This window comes from Procambarus clarkii, chromosome 22, assembly GCF_040958095.1.
Source record: "Procambarus clarkii isolate CNS0578487 chromosome 22, FALCON_Pclarkii_2.0, whole genome shotgun sequence".
NCBI classification, from domain to species: domain Eukaryota; kingdom Metazoa; phylum Arthropoda; class Malacostraca; order Decapoda; family Cambaridae; genus Procambarus; species Procambarus clarkii.
The window spans coordinates 14,240,733-14,258,271 of record NC_091171.1 but is presented as its reverse complement, the minus strand read 5'-3'; the positions used below and the strand labels follow the sequence as shown (position 1 = coordinate 14,258,271).

Here is a 17,539-nt window from a genome sequence, read left to right as displayed (position 1 = left end):
TGTTTGTCGACCAAATTGTATTTTTTGCTGTTTTTCTGCCATGTTCCCCCTTTATTATTTTTATGTTGTCTCAACACTTTTTATACTTTAATCTCAATTAGTATTAAGTTTTAGTCTTTAGTGTTTTTCCTGCCCAAAACGCTTTGCGTAATAGTGGCTTTAGGCATTGTATGTACTAGCTCTGTCTATAAATTCATCAATATCTGTATCACCCCTTGTATGTATGTACTTTATCTGAATAAACATTTGAATTTAAATTTGATTTGAATATATTCTCCGGTGCTCTCTAGTTAACCAAACTATATATAGACTTCAGTACAGACCCAGAGGCCTATAGTGCACACATACACACACACACATGTTAGGTTACAACTTCACAAACTCCAGTAGCTGTTCGCACGGATTACCAATATGGCGTCCTAATGGCGTCATAAAATTTGTTGGGTTTCACAGTGCGGTATTTTAGCTGCGTGAGTGGGACCTCGAGCGCTTAAAATAGCAAGAGTGAGGCGAAGCCACCAGACGCCGCTACACATTGTGTCGTCCTGCCCTCAACTACCCTCAAAGTGTCTCCGTTATTCTATACAGGATTACACTACAATGAGACTTAGAGAAGAAAGCGGGTGAGAGAGCAGTGTAGGTTTAAGTGGAAGTGGAGGAAGAGAGCGCCAGGCCCCTAGGACTCCTCTGTGGGGACGCGACCTTCACAGTTGAGACTGGTCCCCGAGTGCGTTTAGTCCTGTTTACAGCCTGAGGTACACAGTAGCCTTCACACATGCAGTAAGTACAGTTGAGGCTTTATTCACTGTCGTCACCACAAATACCCTGGGTGAGTAATCATCATGGACCATGAACGATGACGTTATAAGACGTGTGACCCATCTTCACTATTATCACACACTTACTGTGGACCCCATCCCCAGGCCCCCCATGATGGTGAGGCCCTCATGATCACACCCATGATGGTGAGGCCCTCATGATCACACCCATGATGGTGAGGTCCCCCATGATCACACCCATGATGGTAAGGTTCCCATGATCACACCCATGATGGTGAGGTCCCCATGATCACACCCATGATGGTGAGGTCCCCCATGATCACACTCATGATGGTGAGGTCCCCATGATCACACCCATGATGGTGAGGTCCCCCATGATCACACCCATGATGGTGAGGTCCCCCATGATCACACCCATGATGGTGAGGTCCCCCATGATCACACCCATGATGGTGAGGTCCCCCATGATCACACCCATGATGGTGAGGTCCCCATGATCACACCCATGATGGTGAGGTCCCCCATGATCACACCCATGATGGTGAGGTCCCCCATGATCACACCCATGATGGTGAGGTCCCCCATGATCACACCCATGATGGTGAGGTCCCCCATGATCACACCCATGATGGTGAGGTCCCCCATGATCACACCCATGATGGTGAGGTCCCCCATGATGGTGAGGTCCCCCATGATCACACCCATGATGGTGAGGTCTCCCATGATCACACCCATGATGGTGAGGTCCCCCATGATCACACCCATGATGGTGAGAGAGAGAGAGAGAGAGAGAGAGAGAGAGAGAGAGAGAGAGAGAGAGAGAGAGAGAGAGAGAGAGAGAGAGAGAGAGAGAGAGAGAGAGAGAGAGAGAGAGAGAGAGGCAGAGAAACTGAGATAGAGGGAGAGACTGACAGAAGATAGATGGATGGAAGGATGGATGAATGGATGGATAGATGGATTAATGGGTAGATAGACGGATAGATGGAGTGATAGACTGATGGATAGATGGATGAATCGATGGATATTTAGATGGATGATATATGGATGGATAGATGGATGGATGATATATGGATGGATAGATGGATAACTATATGGATGGATAGAGAGGTGGACCAATGGGAAACAGATACTGCAAATCACCTTAAGCCCATCATCACTCAGCAAAAATCTGCTATCAGAATAATAACAAACTCTGCTTTCAGACAACACTCAGCTCCCTTGTTTAAATCCCTAAACTTGCTAAATATTAACTCCCTCCACACATTCTCTTGTGTCAACTACATTTACAAAACCCTGTTCTTAAATGCAAACCATGCTCTGAAACTCTCCCTGGACAGATGTAATAGGACCCATTATCACCACACCAGAAATATATATCTCTTTGATATCCCCAGGGTCAAACTTAATCTGTGTAAACACTCTGTGCAAATTAAGGGACCTAGTCTATGGAACTCACTCCCTAGTGAATTGAAAAACTGTAAAACTTTTGCCTCATTTAAAAACAAAAACAAAAAGTACCTAATTTCATCTTCGTAGTTTCCTACACTGAGCTTTAAATTTGCTCTGTACCTAGTGCTACCCAATCTCCCAACCTTTATGTACTTAACCCAAACAACTTTATCATTGTGTTCATTGTTGTCTTCTTTTATGTGCTAGCCATATGCTGTATTGTGACTACTAATTTTTGTTAAACTACCATTCAAGCTGTCATTGCAATCAATCTGAGCTACCTATGTGCTTTAATATGCCTACAATTTTCTCTCGTCTTTTATTTTTTTCTCTTGCCTTGTAACTGTCATATTTTTTTATAAATTTTGCAAGTATTTACCTACTTAAAATTTTCTTAAATTAAGGACCTGCCCGAAACGCTGCGCGTACTAGTGGCTTTACAAGATTGTAATTACTATACTATGTATCCTCATAATCCCAATGTACCTTCTTGTATATATATAAATAAATAAATAAATAAATAAAAGATAGACCCGGACAACGCCGGGTATCCCCCTAGTATATTTATATACTAGACCCAGGATAGTCTGTCTCTTCAATGATCAAACTATTATGTATTAGCGATAAGACCTACCATTAATGTATAATGAATTACTGTAAATATATAGCTCTTGAAATAGCACTTTCTCTGTAACTAGCTGACATTGTAACTATAAGGTGTGAAAGATAGATGAAATTGTTTATGTAATTATCTAAGATGAGGTCTGATAAAGACCTTTTGTGCCCTCTGTAATGCTTTTTGCGCTACCGCTCACAGGATGAGTATGGGGTGCACAATAAATTAGCAACAATCAAAAACAACTCCCACCACCCTCCATTCCACCCCTCTTCCTTTACCCTCTCCCCACATTCCCCATCCTCCCCCTCCCTTTGTCTCCTCCACGCCTCTCCTTTTCTTCTCCCCTTCTTCCCTCCCATCATTCTCAATTTCCCTCTTTCCCCTACCCTTCCCCTCCTCTAAATCTCTCTACCCTCCCCCTCCTCATAATCTTCCTCCCTTTCCCCCTTCTCCCCTCCCACCTGAAACAGACAGACCTTTCCATTTATGTAACGTAAATAATGAAGACGTGGTGGGAATGTCTTCACTATAGACACCACGTGTCCCAGTTCATCCCCCACTCCATGACGATCCCACAGGACCAAGGCAAGGGGGGGGGGGGGGGTTACAGGCTATATATATATATGTCTTAAAGCATATAATTTAGGCCTACCCAAACTATTTCTCCTCCACATTATGGCAAGGTCAACCCTAGCCTCTGGTCTCCTCCATCTTTGGACAAACACACACATTCTCTGTTATAAGAATATATATATATATATATATATATATATATATATATATATATATATATATATATATATATATATATATATATATATATATATAGATATATATATAAGTATGATTGAGTTTAATAGAAAGGGATTGATCAATGATTCTAGCACGAGTTGTCTTTATGTTTTATGTTCGTCACTTGGGGCGGAAGTTACGAGACAACTCTCTAAAGTTAACGTTTACAGTTTGGCCTGACACTAGGAGGTGCATTTGGTGGGGCTTGTCAACATTTTCAAGAGGCAGAGTTGAAGTGCCATCGCCCATTGTCAGGACAACTGTTCCCGTGGGGCGGTGTAGGGAACCATCAGTGTATATGCTCTGAGAGAGAGAATGCTCTGTGGACAGAAAATCAATATGACTTAAGGTGTTGAGCTTTGCCTCAAGACGAAGTTTGGGCTGATCTATATTTTGCTTCTTGGGTGGAAAGGGAGGGATTTTGAGTGGAGAGTCCGTATAAACAATTGGGCTTCTACCCTTCAGACCGAACTATTTGCCTTGCTTCTTGCACTGAAATGTGTACAAGTCTCCAAACTTGATACCTTAATTGTAAATGACTCTATCATCCTTAATTGCTCTCAACACTTTAAATTAAGATATAACTGTAACATGCTCATGTCTGAAGCTAGACACATATACAACACAATTATTAATGATGGTAACAGAGCCCATTTCATGTGGATTCCATCTCATGTTGGCCTCCGAATGCATGATAGAGCTGATAAGTTAGCTAAGGAATCTTTCTTCAAAGGAGAAATTAAGTATATCCTTGGATTATCAATAAGCAGTCTGAGAGCAATAGTACACCAAGAACTTAAACAAAACCTTGTAGATATGAGGCAAAATGAAATTGACACCAGTAATTCCATCTATCATCATACTATCATGCAAGAGGAGCCACACATCTATGGATCATCCAATAAAATCAGCAGACTTCTAGATGTTACTACTGCTCGGCTTAGACTCGGTTACAAGTATCTCTGGGAATTCTCATTATCTGCTGATGTAGACCTGACCAAATGTAAACTGTGTCAACAAAATTATTCGCACACCCTCCGTCACTATGTGATGGAGTGCGAAAAGATACATGAATTCAGAGACAGTTCTCTAACAAATGTTCCAGAGATGTGTAAATATTTCATTCAAAATGATCTGCTGCCACAAGTCTTGGCCAAATATCCCCAGTTCACTAACTGTACGTAGTAACCGAGTGATTGTAACCTATCCACCGCTGCCCACTGGATGGGGGGCGGTGTGCAGGACAAACATATCAACTGTAACACTAGCTCTCCACATATGTCAGTTGCTTAATTTAGAAACTGTACTTGTGGTCGGTCTCGAACCCATTGTTGATGTAACGATGTGCATTGAATTTTGTAACTAGTTCATCAAGATTGTAACTAGCTTAGCGGAATGATTGGTGGGGTTCAGTCCCTGAGCCCATTATGTGCCTCTGTAACCCTTTCCACTACCACCCACAAGATGGGTATGGGGTGCATAATAAATACAAGAAACAAGAGGTGAAGTGGGCACTCGTTAGCTGGAGCAATACAATAGACGTCTCACCAGAAGACTGAGACTGAGACTGACTGAGACACCAGAAGACTGAGACTGACTGAGACACCAGAAGACTGAGACTGACTGAGACACCAGAAGACTGAGACTGACTGAGACACCAGAAGACTGAGACTGACTGAGACACCAGAAGACTGAGACTGACTGAGACACCAGAAGACTGAGACTGACTGAGACACCAGAAGACTGAGACTGACTGAGACACCAGAAGACTGAGACTGACTGAGACACCAGAAGACTGAGACTGACTGAGACACCAGAAGACTGAGACTGACTGAGACACCAGAAGACTGAGACTGACTGAGACACCAGAAGACTGAGACTGACTGAGACACCAGAAGACTGAGACTGACTGAGACACCAGAAGACTAAGACTGACTGAGACACCAGAAGACTGAGACTGACTGAGACACCAGAAGACTCACCGAAGACACGAGGTGCTGATGGCTGCGGCAGTAGCAGAATCGTTAGCCGGAAATTTGCCTTGGTCTTGAAGATGGTAGAATGTACAGTATCTAAGTTTGAACTGGTTATTGATAGACAGTGTTTTGTCAATGTCTAATATTCTGTTGCCGTTGTATCTGTCGAGTATTTGGGTGTGGTTGGTCAGTATTTCTCTGGTGATGATCTGGTTGTGTAAAGAAATGGTATGCTTTTTGATGGAGCTTTGTTGTTTGTGCATTGCCAAACACCTTGTAAGACATGCTGTTGTCTTGTCTATATATTGAGAACGCTGGGGCTGACGGTCCCCAAGAGGGCATGTGAAGGAATACACGACACGTCTCTTTCAACGCGTTTCTCCGTTCGTCGGGAGACTTCTTCATGAACAATTCAGAGCCCTTCTTGCTCTTGAGGGATTTTTTCTTAAGCCTATACTTAAAATAATAAAGGTTCCCAAGGCCAACTATTGACCTTCCCAAGGATGCAACCCACAATAGCTGCCTAGCTCCCAGGTATCTATTTTACTGCTAAATGAATAGAGGTATCAGGTGAAAAGATGCGTGGCCCACCTTTTGCGTCCAGCCTGGAGACCGAACCGGTTCCCTTGGACGAGAGGAGAGGACTCACGTGCTCATACTCCACACAAAGTTTGCTGGTGCAGGCTAGTACACTCGTCCCAGGATTTGTCATTGATCTGCGTACATGACCCAACCTTCCTGAGAGTGTGATATGTGGGAGACCTTACATAACTAGCTCTTGACCTATATTCATAGGTCATGACTCCCTCAAACATCTAGTGTAGCAGCACACTGTGTACTCAAGCTTGCTAATAGTAAATAAGCATGCGCTCTCAACTCTGTACATTGTTTTATTATTTGATGAGCTTATAGCTACTATTTAAATAAATAAATAAATAAATGTTTATTTAGGTAAGGTACATACAAGAGATTGTATGTATGTACATACATACAAGAGATTCATACAAGAGATTTTACAAAGATTGATGGATTTATAGATAGAGCTAGTACATACAATGCCTAAAGCCACTATTACGCAAAGCGTTTCGGGCAGGAAAAACATAAATGACTAAAGCTTAATACTAATTGAGCATAAAGAATAAAATGTGTTGAGAACAAATAAAAATAGAGATAAAAAGGGGGGAACATGGCTGAAAAAGCAGCACAAATACAATTAGGTCAACAAACAGCGTTGTTTAAAAAAAAAACAGACATGGGTTGACAACAGAGGGGTAAGGTAGGTTACAGGGAATTTATTAGGTAGTGCTTCGTTTTTATCTTAAAGTGGTTGAGAGAGGTACAGTCTTTAACATGGTTGGGAAGGTCATTCCACATTCTGGGTCCCTTGATTTGTAGAGCATTTCTAGTTTGATTAAGTCGTACTCTTGAAATATCAAAACTGTATTTATTTCTGGTGTGGTGCTCAAGGGTTCTGTTACAACCTTCAATGAAGCTTTTGAGGTCAGGATTGGCATTACAGTTCAGCGTTTTATATATGTATAATACACATGAGAGAATGTGCAGTGACTTAATATCTAACATATTCAGAGATTTGAGTAGGGGTACAGAGTGATGTCTGGGGCCAGTGTTGGATATTGTCCTAATAGCAGCTTTGTGTTGAGTAATTAGAGGACGTAAATGATTTTGGGTAGTAGAGCCCCAAGCACAAACACCATAGTTGATATTTGATCTACACTCTCTAATCCTTCATATAAAATATGGTAGCAGCACAGTATAATATATACCTAAGCTTGTTAATACAAAAATATGAATATTTTATTATGATTAAAACAATAAGATAAATTTAATTGAAAATGATTATAATAAATGATTTAATCAACTTATTAATGTTAGCTTTAATTACTTTTCAGGTAATCATCTTGTTCCAGTTATGGCGGAAAGAGGTCGTTTGCAATCTCTCGAATCACTCTCAAGAACAAAAGCAGTAAAATTGACATTAACAGCATTGACAAATATATTATTGCAAGAAGAGCAGGAATGTAGTTCGAGTAGAGAACGTGACAGATGTAAAAGAAAACGCAGTTATTCATGTGGCTGCGATGAGAAGGGGGAACTACGCTTGAACAAAAAAGTCAAAGTAGACGGTGCGTGTCATAACTTTGTAACTAGTAAAATGCGTAAAAGAAAGCTGGATGACAACGAAAGCGACGAAACAATACATAAATACAAACGGCAGAAGTTTCATGAAAGTTTTAAGAATTTTGATTTAAATGAAGAGGAAAGATTAGTAAACAACTTCGAAGAGAGGAAGTCCAAAGATGACACAGACATCTCATACAAAGTAACCTGTAATGTTATGTTAACATCGTTGAAACAGTTTTTCTTCAATTTATCCCCTAAAATGTGGACGGATTATGGAAAGTCGCTCATTCGTGAAACACTCCGAATGATAAGACTGGAAAACCTTGATAAGAAACACCTGAACAAAGTAACCGAGCATGTGTTGTGCGACAAACTCTTGTTTTTTTCTACGATGGAAATAGAGAATTTTTCAAGTGACTTTGAAGGTGTAATTTATGACAGGCTAAGACACTGTAGAAAGTTGTTATCTCTGGAAATAACAGTGATACCTAGAGACGAGAGAGACGTCATCACCGCCACACTGTCTCTTCAGAGGCTGAGGAACCTGCGGTGTCTCTCGCTCCTCCCGCCCACCAGGTACTCCTTCCACTGGGTCATACACGCACTCTCTCAACAATGCTTCAATCTACGTGAGCTCAAAATTGTCTACAACGGCGACCTCTTTGATCCTGGGAGAGGCGTGTCATGTCTCCAGCACTGTCAGAACTTGGGCGCACTCTGGCTCTTCAATTTTGGACGAAAGAGTGAAACAAAGTGTGTGAGTGAGCTATTGAGATCTCTGCATAATCTGAAAGTATTGTTTCACAAAGAATTACCTAACGCTATATTAGAGTTAACATGCGATAAAGGCCACAGTCTTGAACAGACTGATGTATGTAGTGCTGCTAGCAAGTGGCCAGTAAGGCAGCCCAGCACCATGTCCTGTCACTTGTCTATGGAACGTGTAGATCTGTGCTGGTATCAGCGAGCCGTGGGTTACCAGCTGGTATATGTACCATCGTCTTACCTCCTGCGTGTTGCTCAAGCTTGTCCAAAGATCAAATTATTGAATCTCGTTGGTCCGCCGTGCCTGGCGCAAGTTGTTGCTAACCTGCCATGCTTACAGGCCATAATCTTACACCAGGCAAGCCTAGCCTCCTGCCTCAAGTGTTCCTTGAAGGGCGTCAACCTTGACAAGATATCAGAGCTGCGAGTTTCTGACGTGTGGGACGTCACCCATGACATCGTGTCAGCAATAGCCAGCAGGTGCCCAAACCTGCAAGTTCTGAGTATCATTAACTCTAGTCTGGAAGCGCGGGGCGACCTCCTCACTCCCCAACATCGTCCTGCCTTCCAGTGCCTGCGTGAGGTAATTCTGGTGCCCACCACGTTACATGGTCGCCCATGCCTTACCTCTCCTTCAATATGGCAACTCGGTGCTGCCCTCACAGCTTACATTTTCAGCGGGGCTTCTTCTCTTATCTCCATTCACGTGCAGTACAAGTCTGAGGACATTCCCGATGATGATATACCCAGCGAACAGGACCTAGAAGCTGCTCTCTGTTGTCCCCGACCTGGTCTTCGTCATCTTGTGCTGGCGTGTCCGCCCGTGGCCTCCCCTCACCTGGCGGATGTTGTGATAGGGGCTTGTCCCACCCTCACTACCCTGGGCTCTCTAGCCACTTGGCCCCTCACCAGTCACCAGTGTGCTGCCCTCATAGCCAGCTACCACCACCAACTGGATATAACATGAGCACGTATAACTGTGATATGTAAGCTTATGTTGACAACGAGAGCAGTACTGAGCACTGCAGCTACATTCATTACATTTGTGTTTGTAGCTAAAAAAATTAGTCAATATTCCTTGAGCCCCGTCTAAGCAAACTATAAGACGGTGTATATAATGTTTTAAAACATAATCTAGAGCTATGATACAGCAGAAAAAAGTTACATACAGTTAAAATTACAGTAGCATACAGAGAAATATGAAAGTAGCATAGAAACCTGTCCACAGGGAGGTGATCCACTAAAGGGAATGGATTGGGATTAACTACATAATTAGTGCTATTATCTACTCTCTCTATCAAATGGTTAGGTTAGGTTTCATTACGTTTGGTTACGTTAATACGGTATATTGACGATAATGTGAAATATGGAACTCGAAAATTATATCAGTGTGACCAGACCACACACTAGAAAGTGAAGGGACGACGACGTTTCGGTCCGTCCTGGACCATTCTCAAGTCGATTGTGTGCCGGAGAATTCTGTTTACATTAAACCAACTTTTTCAAAATAAAGGTTTTCAACATATAATTCTTATATTTTAAACATACGAATTCTAATACAATAACGTTATAACTTGAGAATAATCTCTGTTTACGACAAAGCTTCACTTTCCAGTTTACATGCAAACTATTACTGGAACCGTAATATGCTTTCAGACCATCATAAATGTCTAGATAACTATCCAGGTGGTTTGAAGGGTGGTGTGGTGTTTGAAGATAATAGATTTGTTGTGAGGACGAGCTCAGTAATTACACGTAAGACACCTGGTTGATACCTGGTTGATGGGGTTCTGGGAGTTCTTCTACTCCCCAAGCCCGGCCCGAGGCCAGGCTTGACTTGTGAGAGTTTGGTCCACACACCTTATATATTGCTAAGCCATTTATTTATTCTAGTGTGAAGGTAGAGAGTAAAGAGGGTGACGGGGAGGACCGGACAGTGGCACGCCGGACACCGTCTCGTGCTTGGTCGTCTCCATATTGTAATGTGTATGTGAATACTTAATTAAGTTACCAGCTGAGTGTACCGACACCAGTGCGGCAGCGACAAGAGAGAGAGAGAGTAGTACATTACCCGTTGTCCAGTCCGGATCTTTCACGATTCACAATCAATTCTGGGTTCGAATCTCGGTCAGGACAAAAATGGTTGGGTACGATTCTTATCACCTAATGCATCTGTTCACCTAGCAGTTAATAGGTACACAAGAGTTAGTTAGCTTGTTGTTGGGTTACATCGTGAAGAAGGTGAAGAGTAGTTCGTCCCTGGGAGTGGTTGGGCACTATCCTTATCCTGACCCCTTCCAAGTGCTAGTCGTAATGGCTTGGCGCTCTCTCCTGATAGTTCCCTTCCCTTCGTCCCTGGTGGGGGGGGGGGGGGATCTCGATGTAAGCCTAACGTGTACATATACACTGGTGGCGTGGCCCTCGACACAATGAGCTATAAAGCCAACATTATGTTTGTAACTCATCTTCTATTACTTTTACCACTCTACTTTTATCAGTAAAAATATTTTACATATACTTTATCGGGTACTTTTACCTGAATAAACATTTGAATTTGAATTTGAATATAAGGAATTTACACCAAATTTTTCGCACTCTCCCGATCAGTGCTTTGTCAAGGTCTGAGTGCTTGGTTTGGACTAGACTTACATCTCAACGTCTAATGAGGCTGTTATCTTGTTGTTTAAGAGTCAGCTACTGGGAACAAAAAGTTGCAAGTAGCACGGGCTATGGTGATCCCGTAGTGGACTTACCTGGCACAGGAGCGGGGCTGTAACTTGGCTGTTAGCCTGGGTCCAGTCCTCTTGTCCTTCTGGACCTCCTGACCAGGTCACCACTAGTCCCGACTGCCGTTGTATCTGCGGTAATGTCTTCTACGGAAATTTGATCATGTGTCCGTACCGTAATCCTGCTGTTCTGGGAACTGAAGTTGTTATTAATAGAGGTGTTCATTCCGATGTTATCCCTCGTAACCCTCTTCATACCACAAGGAACGCGGCTAATGGGAACGTGGCTAATGGGAACGCGGCTAATGGGAACGCGGCTAATGGGAACGCGGCCAATGGGATTCATCCATTGATTGAGATCTAATTTTAATTCACTCAATCATTTTCTAGTAAAGCTGTCCTCCGAAGGAAAGCTCTTGTTGCCAGCGAAAATATTCAGAGTATTTATTTTAAATACTTCTACTACTTTCTAGTTCTAATATTATTATGTATTATTTCACACTTCTTAAAATCAATATTGTGATCTTTTTCCCAACTATGGTTAGCTACAGCACTGTTACCAGCCATGATATTACACACTTTCTTGTGTTCAATTCTGATCTACAATTCTACTTCACTACAATCTCTACAAGGTAATATGTAAACAACTCCAGGATTACTATCCTCTTCTACTCTATTCTTACTAATCCTTTCCCCTAATTGTATTTGGGTAATTAGGAATGATTTGATGTTTTGTATCCGCAACGTTACGGGTCAGTTGGCTTAAACTAGGGTTATAATGCAATTTCAAAACCATTTTATTATCAGGATTCCAAGGGTGTCTCTCAGTTATAGTGTAATGGATGCCTTTATCTTTACTGTGGGTTCTTCTCAGTGAACCACGACGTATAGCCTAAATCCAAAGACTATTAAATAAATATTTAAGGTCAGCTTCTATGTAAGACGGGTCACAAACCCTATAACCTATTAGATAACGACCGGTGAGTACACGTTCTTGAACTGGATTAGAATGATATGAGAAAAAATTAATATATGAGTGTGTCTTTTTTCCCCTGTAAATACGGAATGTAAACTGATCGTTGCTTCTACCTTCCTTGCAATCCAAAAATGGGAGTTCTTTATCAAGTTCTTTTCCTATAGTAAACTGCACGGAATGCTGCAGGCTATTGAGACTAAATACCTATCTAGGTTCTCGAAATCTTCCTCAAAAATAGCGAAAACATCATCAACATGTTTTAACCAGGTTCTGGGACCTTTACCATCTCTTATTACTGTGGGTGCTAATTGTGCTTAAAAAACTCCATATATAAATTTGGTTGAATAGGGGAAAGGGAAGACATAGCCACCCCCGAACTCTTGTTAATAAACCGACCCATCTAACCTGAAATAAGTGTCTTCTACACAAATATTAATCAGCTCAAAAATAAAGTGTTAGGTATCGGAGTAACACAATTACCTGCTACCGGTTGTGTTCTAAGATAATCAAATATTTTAGGTAAAGGCACATTGGTAAAAAGTGAGACCCTATTTCCGTAGGAGACGTTACCGGAGGTACCTCGCCAGGCGGGCCTAGTGGTGACCTGGTCAGGTGGTCCAGAAGGACAAGAGGACTGGACCCACGATAACAGCCTCGTTACAGCCCCGCGCCTGTGCCAGGTAAGTCCACTACGGGCTCACCATAGCCCGTGCTACTTGCAACTTTTCGTTCCCAGTAGCCGACTCTTAAACCAACAAGATAACAGCCTCATTAGACGTTGAGATGTAAGTCTGGTCCTGACCACACACTCACACCATGACAAAGCACTGATCGGGAGAGAGCAAAAGGTTTGGTGTAAATTCCTTTAAAAAATTTCACAAATACACAAGTGTGGGTTTTTATCTCATGTTATGTCTGTGAGAAGACACTACCATTACTAATTAATTATTATTATTATTATTATTATTATTATTATTATTAGAGGAGGGGCAGGAGAGTGTAGTACACTAGTGCAGTAGAGGCAGAAGAATATTCAGTAATACACTGGAATAGTAACTACGTGATCAGAAGGCAGATGTGAACATATAAATGTTATCAATATATTCATTAGAGAAATCGTTGTTGACACACTCACAGTGGAAGGAGACTTCTATTTACAATATTTTGTCAAATTTATGTAATGTTTTATTGTATGGCCATAAACGCTGTGCATGTTAGTGGCTTTGTAACACCAATGTTATGTTCCCTAACAAGGAACAATGTACAATGTACTCCTTGTATATAAATATAAAATCATTACGTAAGAAAGATCAGGTGTATTATTTTCCTTATTCAAGCGTGGAGAGCAGCAGTACCTTGGTCCCTGGTCACACTAGTGGTACCTTGGTCCCTGGTCACACTAGTGGTACCTTGGTCCCTGGTCACACTAGTGGTACCTTGGTCCCTGGTCACACTAGTGGTACCTTGGTCCCTGGTCACACTAGTGGTACCTTGGTCCCTGGTCACACTAGTGGTACCTTGGTCCCTGGTCACACTAGTGGTACCTTGGTCCCTGGTCACTTGTAGTACCTTGGTCCCTGGTCACTTGTAGTACCTTGGTCCATGTTCTTACATGTTCTTTTCATTAATGTTACGGCCTCTATGGGTCGCAACCGGGTTCTTTGCTGGAGGAACCAAAGTACTAGTATCCGGCCCCAAGTTAGTAGTGGCTTTCAAAGAGTGAGCTCGGTAATGCAAGTAAAACACAAGAGGGGAGTTGAAAGGAATACGACACTTCACCAATTATCAATATATTCACATAGCACTTTTCCATCACCTTATGTAGAATCATAAGCGAAGTATTACTACACTGATATATACACAAGTGTCGCTCTCATAAGACACTCAGCGCTCCTCGATGCTCATGCGATACAGTCTTGTCAACTTCCGTGTTCCCTCAACACACAGTACCGTCCTCAACCAGTACTGGGAAACACCAACGAGTCTACCCTAGCCACGGGCCAGCCTATCTACAGTCTCACTAGGTGCTCCTTGTGCACGCCCACAATCACTCTCCAGCCTGGAGCTGGCAGAGAACATCAGCCTCGCGCTGCTGGGCCTCTACACGGACAAATACAAGGGCAGCGAACCCCTGGCAGGAGCTTCTTGTTACTGTCGGTCGTCTCTTCCTCTAGCCAGTCCCGGGATACGCCGAATTCTGTCACTGCCACTTCACAGGCAGACAGCAGATACTACTCAGTTCCTCTTCGGCGGCGGCTCACTGCTCACATAAAGCAGAATGGAGTAGAGAGATAATAGGCTGCCCTGGGTAGACTGACTGTCCTCGTACCACTGCAGCCCTACGTTGCCTCTGTGGATACAGACACGTCATCAGTAAACTGGCCAGTACTTGGGACACTAGGAAATACCACTTATGGACTCTGACATAAACATACAACTCCCCCTACAATAGATGGCGCTGATTTTCTAGGCGCCACCTCACCAGAGGTCAGCAACAGCGACCCATCGAGCTGACCAAGGCAGGAATCTAGCGTCTCTTGCAGGTATCATCCTGCCACCACCAGATGGCGTCGTCCATTTTGTGGGGGTTTCGGGAGCTGACTCACAGATGGCATTGACGTCGCTGCTCCATGCTCCGACGATGGCGTCGGGTTCGTAACAATTAAACATTATTAATACTGTTTCTGTATCATAGTGTAATGTTTCTGTGTGTGGTAGTGCACCCTATAACTCATCCTGTGTGTGGTAGTGCGCCTTATAACTCATCCTGTGTGTGGTAGTGCGCCCTATAACTCATCCTGTGTGTGGTAGTGCACCCTATAACTCATCCTGTGTGTGGTAGTGCACCCTATAACTCATCCTGTGTGTGGTAGTGCACCCTATAACTCATCCTGTGTGTGGTAGTGCGCCCTATAACTCATCCTGTGTGTGGTAGTGCACCCTATAACTCATCCTGTGTGTGGTAGTGCACCCTATAACTCATCCTGTGTGTGGTAGTGTGTTCCCTGGCCAGAGCTTCAGTCTGGCCGAGGGAGCGTTCTCCGACCAGGGCATCAGTCTGGCAGAGGGAGCGTTCCCTGACCAGGGCATCAGTCTGGCCGAGGGAGCGTTCCCTGACCAGGGCATCAGTCTGGCCGAGTGAACGTTCCCTGACCAGGGCATCAGTCTGGCCGAGTGAACGTTCCCTGACCAGGGCATCAGTCTGGCCGAGTGAACGTTCCCTGACCAGGGCATCAGTCTGGCCGAGGGAGCGTTCCCTGACCAGGGCATCAGTCTGGCCGAGTGAACGTTCCCTGACCAGGGCATCAGTCTGGCCGAGTGAACGTTCCCTGACTAGGGCATCAGTCTGGCCGAGGGAGCGTTCCCTGACCAGGGCATTAGTCTGGCCGAGTGAGCGTTCCCTGACCAGGGCATCAGTCTGGCCGAGTGAACGTTCCCTGACCAGGGCATCAGTCTGGCCGAGTGAACGTTCCCTGAACAGGGCATCAGTCTGGCCGAGTGAACGTTCCCTGACTAGGGCATCAGTCTGACCGAGGGAGCGTTCCCTGACCAGGGCATTAGTCTGGCCGAGTGAGCGTTCCCTGACCAAGGCATCAGTCTGGCCGAGTGAACGTTCCCTGACCAGGGCATCATTCTGGCCGTGTGAACGTTCCCTGACCAGGGCATCAGTCTGGCCGAGTGAACGTTCTCTGACCAGGGCATCATTCTGGCCGTGTGAACGTTCCCTGACCAGGGCATCAGTCTGGCCGAGTGAAGGTTCCCTGACCAGGGCATCAGTCTGGCCGAGTGAACGTTCCCTGACCAGGGCATCAGTCTGGCCGAGTGAACGTTCTCTGACCAGGGCATCATTCTGGCCGTGTGAACGTTCCCTGACCAGGGCATCAGTCTGGCCGTGTGAACGTTCCCTGACCAGGGCATCAGTCTGGCCGAGTGAACGTTCCCTGACCAGGGCATCAGTCTGGCCGAGTGAACGTTCCCTGACCAGGGCATCAGTCTGGCCGTGTGAACGTTCCCTGACCAGGGCATCAGTCTGGCCGAGTGAACGTTCCCTGACCAGGGCATCAGTCTGGCCGAGGGAGCGTTCCCTGACCAGGGCATCAGTCTGGCCGAGGGAGCGTTCCCTGACCAGGGCATCAGTCTGGCCGAGTGAACGTTCCCTGACCAGGGCATCAGTCTGGCCGAGGGAGCGTTCCCTGACCAGGGCATCAGTCTGGCCGAGGGAGCGTTCTCTGACCAGGGCATCATTCTGGCCGAGGGAGCGTTCCCTGACCAGGGCATCAGTCTGGCCGAGGGAGCGTTCTCTGACCAGGGCATCAGTCTGGCCGAGGGAGCGTTCTCTGACCAGGGCATCAGTCTGGCCGAGGGAGCGTTCCCTGGCCAGGGCATCAGTCTGGCCGAGGGAGCGTTCCCTGACCAGGGCATCAGTCTGGCCGAGGGAGCGTTCCCTGACCAGGGCATCAGTCTGGCCGAGTGAACGTTCCCTGACCAGGGCATCAGTCTGGCCGAGGGAGCGTTCCCTGACCAGGGCATCAGTCTGGCCGAGGGAGCGTTCCCTGACCAGGGCATCAGTCTGGCCGAGGGAGCGTTCTCTGACCAGGGCATCATTCTGGCCGAGGGAGCGTTCCCTGACCAGGGCATCAGTCTGGCCGAGGGAGCGTTCTGACCAGGGCATCAGTCTGGCCGAGTGAGCGTTCTCTGACCAGGGCATCAGTCTGGCCGAGGGAGCGTTCCCTGGCCAGGGCATCAGTCTGGCCGAGGGAGCGTTCCCTGACCAGAGCATCAGTCTGGCCGAGGGCATTCTACTCTGCTTCAAGTCGAAGCATTAACTGTTCTTTTATGTGGAAGTGTTTGAGCTCTCGTGATGCTGGTTAGTGTTGTCTCGTGGCTGAGTCAGTAGTCCAATTCGAGGGATGCTGATCTTTGGTAAGTGTGTTTCAGGGGGGCGTTTACAAATAGTCCTGTTTTTTTCAGATACGTAACCTTGGCCTAACATTCAAAATAATAATTATGGGAAAACAACATTTACCGGAAGAATGGATAGCTTATAATATATATCGATAAAGCGGGTTAATGTTACTATTCACGTTCGAACGTTGCCGTACAGAAATTAATAAGGAGACAAGAGAACATCGGAATCCATCCTTGGAAGAAAAGATGCGGGCGAGTAGTGTGGCGCGGGGTACAGCAGCACCACTCCCCTCAGCGAGTACCAACACACTGGGCTGCTGCACGTGGCCCCGCTGCTGCCAGAGCGCGCGCCAGGCCACCACAACCCACACTCCCGGGCCACGGACCACACTTATTGATCAAACCCT

General features: G+C 44.9%; 2 protein-coding genes across 2 annotated transcripts; one reads left to right on the top strand and one right to left on the bottom strand.

Moving 5' to 3' along the window:
* Positions 1-506: 506 nt before the first annotated feature.
* On the top strand, positions 507-9,704 carry LOC123757538 (uncharacterized). Its single transcript, XM_045741265.2, has 2 exons — positions 507-780; positions 7,526-9,704. Exon 2 carries the CDS (start codon positions 7,546-7,548, stop codon positions 9,487-9,489), a length of 1,944 nt encoding a protein of 647 aa, XP_045597221.1. The 5' UTR covers positions 507-780; positions 7,526-7,545; the 3' UTR covers positions 9,490-9,704.
* A 5,461-nt stretch (positions 9,705-15,165) lies between these two features.
* Positions 15,166-17,022, bottom strand: LOC123757178 (uro-adherence factor A-like). Its single transcript, XM_069329058.1, has one exon. It carries the CDS (start codon positions 17,020-17,022, stop codon positions 15,166-15,168), a length of 1,857 nt encoding a protein of 618 aa, XP_069185159.1.
* Between the last annotated feature and the right edge of the window lie 517 nt (positions 17,023-17,539).

What these genes read in the sequence shown, in the direction of transcription:
- LOC123757538 (XM_045741265.2), top strand. Translation starts at nt 7,546, where the DNA reads ATGGCGGAAAGAGGTCGTTTGCAATCTCTCGAATCACTCTCAAGAACA.
- LOC123757178 (XM_069329058.1), bottom strand. Translation starts at nt 17,022, where the DNA reads ATGCCCTCGGCCAGACTGATGCTCTGGTCAGGGAACGCTCCCTCGGCC.